This window comes from Cynara cardunculus (genome assembly GCF_001531365.2).
Source record: "Cynara cardunculus var. scolymus isolate 2C chromosome LG 15, CcrdV1, whole genome shotgun sequence".
Classification (NCBI taxonomy): Eukaryota; Viridiplantae; Streptophyta; class Magnoliopsida; order Asterales; family Asteraceae; genus Cynara; species Cynara cardunculus.
In genome coordinates, this window is record NC_037542.1 from 21,016,237 (window position 1) to 21,028,706 (window position 12,470).

The following is a 12,470-nucleotide window of genomic DNA, read 5'->3' on the forward strand; positions in this document are numbered from 1 at the left end:
CACGTAATGAGACCATATGTGATGGATTATAGTATCATATCAAAAATATATTACAAAAATACACACATACACGAAGCTTTATAAGAAAGTGAGTCAAGAAAATAGTACTCGTGATGAGATGGAGGATAACCAATAAAAATGCAAGAAAATTTATCTTGAAAATTACCAATGAAAATTTTATTTAAGTATTTAATGCATCAAGTATATTAATAATATAACTACCGTTAAAATCATATAAAAAACCCCAGTCAAATTGAATGTATATATACGTTTTTTAGATTTTGAGTTCAAATCAGTGAGAATCATTGGAGAAACTCGAATAGGTGTAAAATCTTTGTAAAAGAAAAAGAAAAAGAAAAAAAAAAACATTTAATTAAACTTGTAAATTCAATAACAACTATAATTCAATTCAGTGGACCATATTTAAATGACAACCCAATAGAAAATGCATATTGGGCCTTTTGTACAACCCAGCCCAGGTGATCCGGCCCATTTTTATCGAATTTCATTTCCCTGAGAAGTGAGAATGCAGCACCAAAGCGGGAAACCAAAAGATTTTGAATCCTTTGTTCTCTCTTCTTCCTCCATACGCACACAAACAGTTGTCGTCTTCTTCCTCCCTTTCATCTTGTTCATGTGGGTTTCGCTTGCTGAAATCACTCTCTTTCGCTACAGGTTTATTTACCAATTTCAAAAATTGAAGAGCTAGGGTTTGCAAAGCATGGGCATGGACTGTTGGATTAGGAGAAAATGAACTCGAACGATAAAGTAGCCAGTACTTCTGACGCCGGTGGCAGTAAGTTTCATACGGTACAGCCCCTTCGTGACTTGGAATCAAATTGGGAAGTCGATCTTGCAAATAATCTTGAAGAGTATTTACTTAAGATCTGCTCCGGTGAGATTATTGGTGGTGAAGATGATGGTCAACTATCAGTGAATTTTGCTGAAGGTTTGTAACCCTAAAAGTTATTGTATTTAATCTTGTCTTGGGGCATTTTGACACTTATTCGTTTGTCGGAACTGTAGCTGCTTTGCTGCTCCAAGGTTCAATTCAGGTGTACAGCCGGAAGGTCGAATATCTTTATTCTTTGGTTTTACATGCTTTAAAGTTCATCTCTCAACAGAGGTAACTTTATTTTCCAACTATCTTGTTTTCTTGTAAAGTAGGTTTGAATTTTGAGACCATTGCTTTTTACTCTGTTGCTGCGTAGTTGTGCACAGGACATGTAAGTGCACACAAATATGATTCAACATTGCGGCTTTGTGTTTATCTGTGAGATCCCATTGTTTTTTATTGAAATTATATTGAAACAGGTCTTATATGACAAGAAGGGGCTTGGGCATATATTAAATTGGACAATCCCCATATTCTCTTGCCAGTTGTTAAATCCTAAAGGGGTTTTCTTAAGGCTTCATAATAAAGTTTGTTTATCATTTGCTTAAAGCCTAAAGGGGTTTTCTTTAAGGCTTCTTAATAAAGTTTGTTTATCATTTGCTTATCTAAATGTTCAATCATATTGCTTAAAAATACTGATTTCACATTAATCGTGTACCATTTGAAATGTTTTGCCACACAGACCTTTTATGCATATTGATGTATTGTAGAAAATTTATTGGGTGTGGTTATGTTGAAAGTTAGTTATGTTGTTGCCTTTTCTGTTCATATTAAGCTGGATATTTAAAGGCACTTTAAAACATAAGAAGGTGTTTTGATATTCATTTATTGAGGTTCAACTTCTTTTTAAACAAGATGAGCCTTAGTCTTTAACAAAATATTAATTAGACAGTGGTGGGAGAGTCCTTGGTTATGTATAGGGTTTACGGGGCCTTTGAAAACTTTACAGCATCTTAAATGTTCCCCCTACTAACCTCTTAAAAGGTGGAGTATATTTCTACTAAAATCATGTATCTGATTTATGAGGCAACCTATTGGTCAAAACTAAGAGGATACACTTCTAGGTTTATTATTTCTCTAAAACCACATTGGTTTTTCTCCTTTCTACTATCCCACTCTAACTTGTTATTCCAACATGCTTCTTCTGTTCTTTCTATGTTTTATCTTTGGTGTGTAAGACCAATGTTCTCATTGGTCCAATACCTTAGCAGGTGATGGATTATGTTTCTTTTACAATAATGTTAGAACCTCTGGAGTCTCCATGCTTTTTAGGTGAGGAGCGGCTAAGATTTTGTGAAGTTCTCTCTTTAGTATGCTTTGAACATTACACATTCATGGGTTTTCATGAGTCTTATTGTTGAAAGTATAGCACAGCTAAGATCTGGGCCCGAGTTTGAAAATAATAAATTGTTGAAAGTATTAATCTAGTCGCTTAACCCACATCGTAGCTGCCTAGTGTGCTTAATCCCAATTTGGCAGATTTAATCATGCACATCATTTGATACTGCCTACAGAAAAAATTATGGTGGTACTGATCATAGCTCAATTCATGGTCGGTCTTTCTTTCTTTCTCTACTAATATCACCCTGTGATCTTAGTTGATTAAAGCCTTTAAATGTCAACTAAATATGACGTATAAAATATATTTCTGCTTCGTAAGGTGTAACTCAACTTGGTCTTCAACGATGTTTATATGTTTATAAAAAGGTCGAAGTCTGGGAAACGTAGCCTTCGATTCATTAGGTAGGGCGATCTTTTTAACATATTAGCTTGCAAGTGGTATCTATTTCATGCTAGTTGTGCTCTAAAAAGAGTTAAGAGGAGCAACACGATCAAGTGACTGATGCTAAATCGCCTAACCAGGGATTAAATTGCCTTATGTGGCTAATTTTAGAACACTGCAAACTATCGTATATTCATGTGTGCATCTTTTCTCATCAAATCTGTACCCTCCTAGAATATATCAAGACTATGATGCCAAAAAGCCATTTCGAAATGTACTAAAATTTACAGAACAAAATTCTACATATAGAACAGTGTAAGATTATACAATCTATGCATTTAACCACTTTTATTTGTATGCAAATGAATAACCACAGATTCTCATTGATTTTTAGTAGAAAGCATGAAAAAATGGAACACCAGAAATCATATTCGACGTCTCCCACACAAGTACTTAAAGATCTTTTACATGTGCATGCAAAGTTATGAGGCAGTTAGTCATTCTTTATCAGTCCATCAAGATCATTATGATCAGTGCTTTTAAAAACGAAGAGAAATGAGCGAAGGTGGGTTCAATTGCTAGTGATTGTTTAGTGGAAAAGTTAATATGTTCATGAAAGTAGAATGATCATACTCTAGTGGTTAGGAAAAATGGCATTTAAATCATTGAATCAAGTCCAATGTGATGGTTTCTATTTGAAATAAACATATACTGAAAAAATTAAAAGCGAAAAGATAAAAAAAGGGTACAAATGACTAACGAGATTAGTTCAAAGTGAAAATTAGTTAAAAACTTAAAAGGAATAATGAACTCTGCAATGCAAATTTCAATTTCTGTCCAACAAAACCACAATAGAGAATGATAGGTTAGTGAATATCTTGAGACTTGAGCATAATCCATGTGATTTGAATTCTGTCTTAACACCTTAACCATTGACTGTGTCATGAACTCTTGAACAAAGAATAGATAATCTGCATATATCAAATAAGCACATACTATAGAATCTGTTTATAATCAAGACCTGGGGATGCATGTATATCATACTTGATTTTTGAGGATTGATACTTAAACGACTTAACATTCACATCTGTCTGTAACCTCCTTGTTGACTCGCTTGGTTATTATCTATTTCTCTCGACATACATAAACGATTAAATACACTCAACCGTTACATCAACAAATGATAGAGCATTTAAAGACTTTATAACACATAACATACACATAGCACAAGTTATACTAACATGTACAAAGAGGCTAGCACATATTTGAAAACTTGAAATACTAACGATGCTCCATGCCTTTTCATCTTGATCCCATCATGATTAATGAACATGGTGCTTTAAGATTATGTTAAATATTACTCCATTGTCATACTTGGATTTTGAATGCAAAAAAACAAGAATCGATTTCAAGATTGGTATAAAATGTAATTAATTTGCAGAAAAAAATAAATAGCTACATCAAAATATTTTATAAATAGAAGGAACTTAGTCATAAAAGTGCTAACAGATATATAATAATTATAGATCTAGAAGTACTATCACATAAATAACTACTCTACTATTTGGAGTAGAGGTCATGTCTTATGCTGTTAATATCGCGATATATCGTCGATATATCGGATATCGCTCCTAGAGAAAATATCGGTCCATAAATATCGTCCCCGATATTATCGGCGATATTTTCCGATTTTTCCCGATTTTTAGCGATATTTTGATGCAAATATCGGACCGATATATCGATTTTTTAGGGTTTAAATATTTGGGTTTTGTTACTTTATGGGCCTAGTTTTTTGGGCTTGGTAACTTAAATTAGGTCTGAAATTGATCTGCCTCCACAACGGTCTTCTTCTTTCTTTTATATTAGCTTGTTTTTGAACACTTTAGATGATGTGATGTTTTAATTTTGAAACTATATTTCTAAACTCTAATTAATGCATATTATATATATAATTCTAAGAAATATTATGTTAACCGCTATTTTGAATCGATATATCACCAATTTAACCGATATATCGAATATCGGTGCTGACCGATATTTCGTATTTTGACCGATATAACAGCATAGCGTACATCCCACCCCTATACCCCACCTCTGGGTGGGACATATTGGGCTTGTTTGGTTTATCTAGAAGTTCTTGTTTGATATTGAATATTAAAAGGTGAGAACTAATACAGAGGGTACAGTGTTGGCTAATTTTCACTTGCTTCTAGTTCTTAGGATGTACATGTGAGATTTTGTTATGAATGACCCCTTCAATGTTTATAACTATATGCATAAAACAAGTGTAAGCTAGCATGCACTGTTCATACATGACATGTTTTTCAACACATAATTAAGTAGTCACTTCCTAATTAGTTATATGAAATGTCATCAGTCAGAAACATGATCAACCAGAGAATTCATCAAGCCAAGAAGAACAAAATGGTTCGGTTGCTGCTCCTGCTGAATCAGATGATTCCTTTTGGTGCTCAGATGATATCCCAGGTAGCCTGAAACCTTCTCTGTTATTTGACAGTTGATTACAGAATAGCCGCTGCTAACTGCTTCTTGTTACCAGTCGATGCCAAGAACTCCTTGGATAGTTCCCATGAAAGTGATACTCTACTAAACTGCTTTGTGAAGCCTCCTGCAAATTTGGTTGTGCTTGAGGGTGATTGCTTAGATGCTAGTGGAGACAGTGGCGAGTTAGACTCCTATCTGGTATGTAAAGCTATATAGCGAATATGTATTGAATTGACCTCATCCCTCAATCTTTACAAATTTCTATCTATGGTTGCAGTTGGCTACAAATGATCTCTACAGGGATTTTATCCTCTTAGATGCGTCTGATGCAGTGGCAGTTAATGAATATTTGGGTGGCAGTGAAACAGTTAGCCAAACTAAAAATGATTTTAAAGGAGGAAGTTCTCTTGCCTCTAAATCTCGCAAGTCATTTATCTCACCTTCAAAACGTTCTGGGCATAAGCTATCTGCTGGGAAGAGCAATGTTCCTGATCAAAATCAATCGGCATGTGCTGATCAGGACTTTAAAACTAATGACCATAATATACAATCAGAAGCTCCTGAGTGTAATGTTAACATGGACAATGAATGCGACATGGATGATGGGTTTTCGCAACCAGGGGAGTTTGATGATTCAGATGAAGACGATGATGATCCATGGAAACCTTTAAATCCTCATGAACAGGGAAATTTGAAAATAAAACCTTTTAAAAAAGGTTTGCTTAAATCCTGATTCTCTCTCCCGATATCCTATTAGCTTGGTTACTTTCTACTTACTTCGTTTACTTTAATCAGTTAAAGCTTACAAAAGGGATTGGCCAAATCCGGCTACCAAAGTCTCTATTACAGAAGAGTTTCCACTTGCAAAATTGCATGGTCCTATTAGTGCAGAGCTATACGAAATATGGGAGGCAAGGCGCAACGTCTATGGAAAAGATAAGGAACCACAATCTCCTCCATATTATGAAAAGGTGGTTCTTTTGATGTTAAATTATTTGCTTCAGTTTGTTGGCTTTTATGTAACTGTGAGGCTTATTTTGTAGCTTCGACAATCACTTGTTCTAGGAGATCATGGAAATACCGGTCCATTCAATGGTAATCAAGAGGATGAAGATGGAGGGTATGATTTTGTGGCTGATGATTTTGATATGCCAAAGGATGCTTACATGGATGAAGATCATTTCAACCATGAAAAGGTTAGCTCGTTTTAATACCATACGATCTTGCAACTGATACGGCTGGTGGGAAGTTTCTTTGACACCTAGTGTTTATAATCAATCATGCAGCATATCGATGATACCACTAAGTTTGACAGCAAGGAACCATTTGAGTACGAAGACCCTGATGCTCATGTGAACCTTGAAGACCTGTGCCGTTCTCATCTGGTGAGGCTATGGGTGAAAATTCTTTTCTTTGCATTATATTAAATCTAGAAGTACATTAGTTTACCTAATCTTAAGCACACACCATATAATTCGATTATAAATATTTCTTGAATTTTTCCAAAATTCAGGATTCTCTGCTTGCTGCTACTATTGCGGAGACAGAGAAGCAGAATGCAATTGCAGCTAGGGTGTCAAACTGGAAACAGAGAATTGAGCAAAACTTAGATGAGCAAGTGCGTCAATTATTAACTGTTCTTTTTATTATCATTATTATTGTATTTCATAATTTGGTAACTTCAAAGGTTTTCCCTTTGTTTACTGTTTAAAGTCAACGAGTTTATTGTGGCAGGATGCACGACCACCATTTGATATTCATAAATATGGTCGACGAACTTTGGACAAGCTCTCACGAGAGGCAGATATCGGGAATTCCATACCATTCACTGATATTGTCAGCGGTCAAGAGAAACATGACATTGCTCGGACATTCTCTGCACTTCTGCAATTGGTAAATAAATCATCTTGTAAATAAAATGCAAATTTGTGCATACTTTTTGAACTTTGGATTGTATCAGGTGAATAATGGAGATGTTGAACTGGATAAGGGTGGTTGTGAGGGTGAATTTCTATGTTACACGGGTGAGAAACCGTTCCATGTTCGGCTCGTAAGCAATGCCACAAGACCAGAAATACAACTTAGATCCTCTAGCAAGAGACCAAAGTCTCAAATGAAGAGAGGAAAAGAGAACCAGGGTGCAGCCGTGGGTTCATCTGTAAAGGTAGGAAAAGTTATTGGAATTTGGTGCACCCCCGAAGGAAAGAAGAGACGACGGTCAAGAGTGGTTGACCCGGATGGCTTGAAATCGGAGTGTAGGTAAGTCTGTAGCGATTCTGTAATATTTTGTACTGACAGTTAGCGTGTAACAAACACTTTAGATTTGGTCAAAGGGTATTCTTTTTCCTTGTTAACGAATTTTAACTTATTGACACTTTGATCCTGTGGAATGGATTGGATTCTTAAAAGGGTTTCATATATTGTCATAAAGATGCATATGTTCCATTACAACTTTGAACCTGGCGATTAAATTTGCTTATAATCATTTCTGAGTTTCACAATTTGTAAGATTTGTAATTTTCTTTTTAATCTATTAATTTAAGATAATTACTGCATTCTTTAGAAAGAAAAAAAATTCAAATTTCATAAATATATATATCTTTCTTTCCTCTCTTTTGTAAGATACACACGAAAACACATTCATAATTAAACATGTATACAAGAAGGATACAATGCATATAATGTTAAGAAATTTTGAACTGAGATGTTCATAAGTGATAAGTTTAGATTTAATTTTGTTGTTTTAATTGGTATTTATAATATGTTGACAAACTATACAAGAATTATTATAGTTTTTTTGAGAAAATGTTCATAATGTAATCTTGTCTACAAATTTAATTGTATTTTATGATGAGACGAAAGAAGAGAGAGAGAGAGTGTTTTTAAGATTAAATCATATTTTATTAAAAATGGCACCCAATTACAATAATATATAATATATTTATTAGCCAGACTAATTATTTCACATTATTAATATATTCAATAATAAATTTGCTCTAACAATCATGCTAAGTTAAAATAGAGAATAAAAAAGAAGAATGAGAAAATGAAAAATCTCCAAATTCGGATAGAAAAATAGAATATATGATAAAGATTTTTTTTTTTGAAGTATATAATATCTATATATGTCAAATAGAACAAATAAACTCATACACACACTATGAGCCAAAAACTCACATATCGCTAAGGAAAAGGCTTTTTGGTACATGTTATAATTTAGGTTTGGAGGTCCTTTAGATTGCTTTTGAACTTAATTATCAACACTTATCAGTTTTCACTTTGTACTTTATGAAATATGGAGACTGAAACTTTATATTACCACTTTTAACTTTCCACACATGATATGATAGATACAAGGGAACCCATATTATATTTTGCAGTTTAATACATTTACAGTTTAATTTATATAAAATGATGGAGATGTGGGCTGGCTGAATACATGTATTCTTAGACAGCCATTGCCCTTTAGGCTTTATTTAGGTAAGAGTCCAAATACCCGTGAAAAGAGCTTGTAATAAGTCCAACCAACGTGAAACGGCATTTAATTAATTAAATTCACGCCCCCCCAAATACGCATCCCTACAATTAACACTTCCCTCATCCCAACGCCCCATCTCATCTTCCATTCACTCACTTATTTTTTTAATCAACCAAATTCATAAATATATATTCAATAATTAACGAATTTTTCAAACATACCTTTATCAAATGTACTTATATCTTTCTTACTCGTATCAATATCAAGATCTAATTTTTACAAATCTATTGTACAATGAAAAACTAAAATAGTAATATAGATATTTATTTTAAAATGAAGTATTAAATATTAAAATTTTAATTATTTATTTTTAAAATATAAACAGGAGTGTGTGGACATACAAATAGAATAACTGATATCTTGTTGATTCATTCGTCCACGATTCCCCTCCCTTGAAACTGATTGTGAAATCATGACCAACAAATCCCCCATTTTTCCCATTCACGAGCCTCACCACTTCAGTGACTACGGTTTCGACCCTCAAATCCACTACTTTCAGGTTCCCTTCATTCATTACTCTTTTCAACCATCCCAATTTCAATCCTTCTTAACATTCTCTCTTCAATTCGCAGGTTTTAGAAGAAGCCAGGAACCACAAACGTGAATCTTCTTCATCATGGTCATCCAGATCCGCCATTGACAACCTACATTTCAAGCTTCAAAAACCCAATTCCAAAGACGACACCAGCAAGAAGATAAAGAAGACCCGTAAACGTTGGTGGTGGAAAAACGCCCTTCTCTTCTTTAAGCGGAAACGCACGCCCTCCGACGACGACGATTACCCTCCGTCCTACAACTGCGTCTACGGCGGCGCCGGAGTCCGTGCGTTGTCTGGACCGGTGTACTTGGCCGAAAGCAGAAGCGGCTCTTCCACTCCTTATCACCGTACCTCCACCAGCCGACCCTCGTCCGGACCACTAGCCGGAACATTCAATATCCCTTACATTAGCCTCACCGAACTCAACATGGACCCGACCCGAAAGATCTCTGCATCACCCATGCCCATTTACTTGGTTACTTGACTTGAATTCAAGCATTTACTACTTATTAATGTATGAAAAGAAATGATTCAAGTAGAGATTGGTCGAAAAATCTGTCTCCTTTTGTGGGTTGTTGATTCATCATATCTTTCTTGCAGAGATTCACTTTCTTGAAACCACGATTTGACCAAGTCAAATTGACCCATTTCTGGTTTGGATATAATTTCTTGGGACAAGTGATGGATTGTATCCGTTGGTTGAGCATTTAGGGTTTGTCGATATATGAATGTGTTATCAATTTTGATGGAATTGTGACATTTCTATATCATAATCATACCGTTACAAAACATTTTTCAAAACAAATGGCCATTCATAGAGAAAGAACCATGTTGTGGGGTCTTCCATATTTTTTTGGATCGAAAACAACGTTGTCTTATTCGATAAATATTATTGATACTGTTCTTTTATGGTGTTACAGTGCTAAAATCAAGAAACCTCTAGATTGTCATCAAAAGAAGCTTATGTATGTTTGATAGATTGTACTTGACGTATGAGAGTTAGGCAGACAAATGAAATATATGTAAACAGTTTTAGGGTCTCAATTTGACATGTATATTTTAGTAATTTACCACTTGATTTTTGTTCCACATATTTTAGTAGTACAAAAAAAAAAGGCATTCTGGTTTTAATCAACATTGTCTGGTCCTAGTCTAATGTCATGACAAACGTAAAATAACAAAATGTTATTTTATCATTATCTTGTCTGGTTTTTTATACCGAGTGCACCTTCATTGATGTGACATATGCATGAGCCTCAACAACGAATGTTACAAAACCCTTTTTGTGTGTTTTTGATAGAAAACATAATCACATGACGAACTAAAATTTACTAAAAATACTTAAAATTTGCACGATATGCAACAGCTTTATTCGGCACAAGTACGATCCATGGCTCCACCATCAATGACCCAATCTCCTTTAGTTAAAGAGCGTTGTAACACATTAAATACTTATCATGTGTTTGTACTGCATTCATATAAAAATAAATAATTATTCTATTTTAAAGTATATTGCTATTTAATACGTACTATATATTTATATAATAATTACCTGTGATATTTCATCTTAAACCATCTCCAATAGTTACATTATTTTAAACTTTTTGAAGATATAGAAAAAGTTTGCTTCAAAAGCTTATCAACCATGTTAAACTTTTCCATAAAATAAATAAATAGATAAAAAAATATTCAAATTAAAAAAGAGACAGAAAAAATATAAGATATATATATATATATATATAGAGAGAGAGAGAGAGAGAGAGAGAGAAACTTGAGATTATATGAGACAAAATTGTTTTCGTGAAACACGATTTTTACACTTGAAACTTCAAAGCAAAATGTTGAAGGTAAGTCGTAACCTTTATAGTATTTTTGCTGTGAAGATTCGTTTTTTTTACATTCACAATATTTTATCACTCCTCTATATATATATACAGAGAGAGAGAGAGATGAGCGATCAAATGAAAACCACTCCAATTTGTAAAAACCGTAAAAACTACTCTCATCCATTATTAATCTTATGAATTTTTTTCATGAAATTGTTAATCTTGTGAAATTGTTTCATATAATACATTTTTTGATGAAGTTGTTTCATATGTGGTTATGAAATTGTTTCATATACTACTTAATAAATTTTAATGAAACTGTTTCATGTATTTCTCTAAAATTAAAATAATGAAGATGATAATATCCATGATTAACACCCTCCACAATAAAAATGGTTAATCAATCTCTCATAATTACAAAAAAATGAACAAAATGAAAAAATATGATTGGTTGAATGAGGTTTTCATGGTTTTTACAAATTGAGTGATTTTTATTTGAACCCACCCCTAGAACAATTTGTTTCTTTTGTCTTTGTTCTAAAATTTTTGTTATTAAAATTTGTTTATCACGTTTTAGTTCTTTTAAATATTTATAATCATTATCTATTTCTATCCAACATTCGTCTATTATACTTTTGTTTATTTTATTTTGTCTATTACAACGAATTTGAATCTTATTACTCATATTAACAAATTGATAATTTATTTCTCCAATATTTAATTTGTTTTATATTAGTTCGTATACATATATTTAACATAGCTATACGTTGTTTAATTAATTTTATTTGTAATTCAAGTTGTTCTAATTCTTTGAGTAAAGGAGTGGAAAGAAAATAGGGATCATAATTATTATAAATTTGACTTTCTTGTAATTGAAGGTTTTTTAATTCGGATTCGAAAAAGCTTATTTCACTATTTCTTTCTTCCATATACTTCCAATTTTGATTAATCATTCCTTTATAGAATCTATTATTTGAATTGACTTTAACTTGAATTTTGTTACTCATGATTGATCTTTGAAATTATTTAATTCAGATATAACATCTGATCTGGTTGGACTATATTCTCCTGAATCATTTTCTTGATAAATAGGTTTTGGAATATTTGTATTAAAATCTACATATCTTAAAGATTTAGATTTTGGAATTAGAGGTGTTTTCATATCAACATTACTGGTTGACCCAGTAGAAAATCTAGAAGGAGCAAATGGAAAAGATCCAAAATTTATATCTACTGAACCGTCATCATGTTCTATGATTCTTGATGGTTGTTTTGAATTATCTAATTGTTTAGGTGGATTTATATCTTGAAGATTCCARTTRCAAGATTGAGTAATTTCATTCCATTTTAAACGCTTTGGAATTTGAACTTTAGTGTGTAGGGGATTTGATTCAAATATTATTGTTTCATCTCTTGGACTAGATAATTTAGTTTTTGGTTCAATT

The 12,470-nt window shown here is 33.0% G+C and overlaps 2 protein-coding genes across 2 annotated transcripts; both read left to right on the forward strand.

The window, feature by feature from the left end:
• The first annotated feature begins 630 nt into the window (after positions 1-630).
• Positions 631-7,489, forward strand: LOC112527972 (condensin-2 complex subunit H2). Its single transcript, XM_025138842.1, has 11 exons — positions 631-949; positions 1,027-1,126; positions 4,996-5,105; positions 5,179-5,321; positions 5,401-5,839; positions 5,919-6,094; positions 6,167-6,319; positions 6,410-6,508; positions 6,637-6,741; positions 6,858-7,016; positions 7,084-7,489. The coding sequence occupies exons 1-11, from the start codon at positions 751-753 to the stop codon at positions 7,384-7,386; spliced, it is 1,986 nt and encodes a 661-aa protein (XP_024994610.1). The 5' UTR covers positions 631-750; the 3' UTR covers positions 7,387-7,489.
• Positions 7,490-9,008: 1,519 nt separating this feature from the next.
• Positions 9,009-9,758, forward strand: LOC112528746. The gene is made up of 2 exons (XM_025139806.1): positions 9,009-9,160; positions 9,234-9,758. The coding sequence occupies exons 1-2, from the start codon at positions 9,074-9,076 to the stop codon at positions 9,681-9,683; spliced, it is 537 nt and encodes a 178-aa protein (XP_024995574.1). The 5' UTR covers positions 9,009-9,073; the 3' UTR covers positions 9,684-9,758.
• Positions 9,759-12,470: the final 2,712 nt, after the last annotated feature.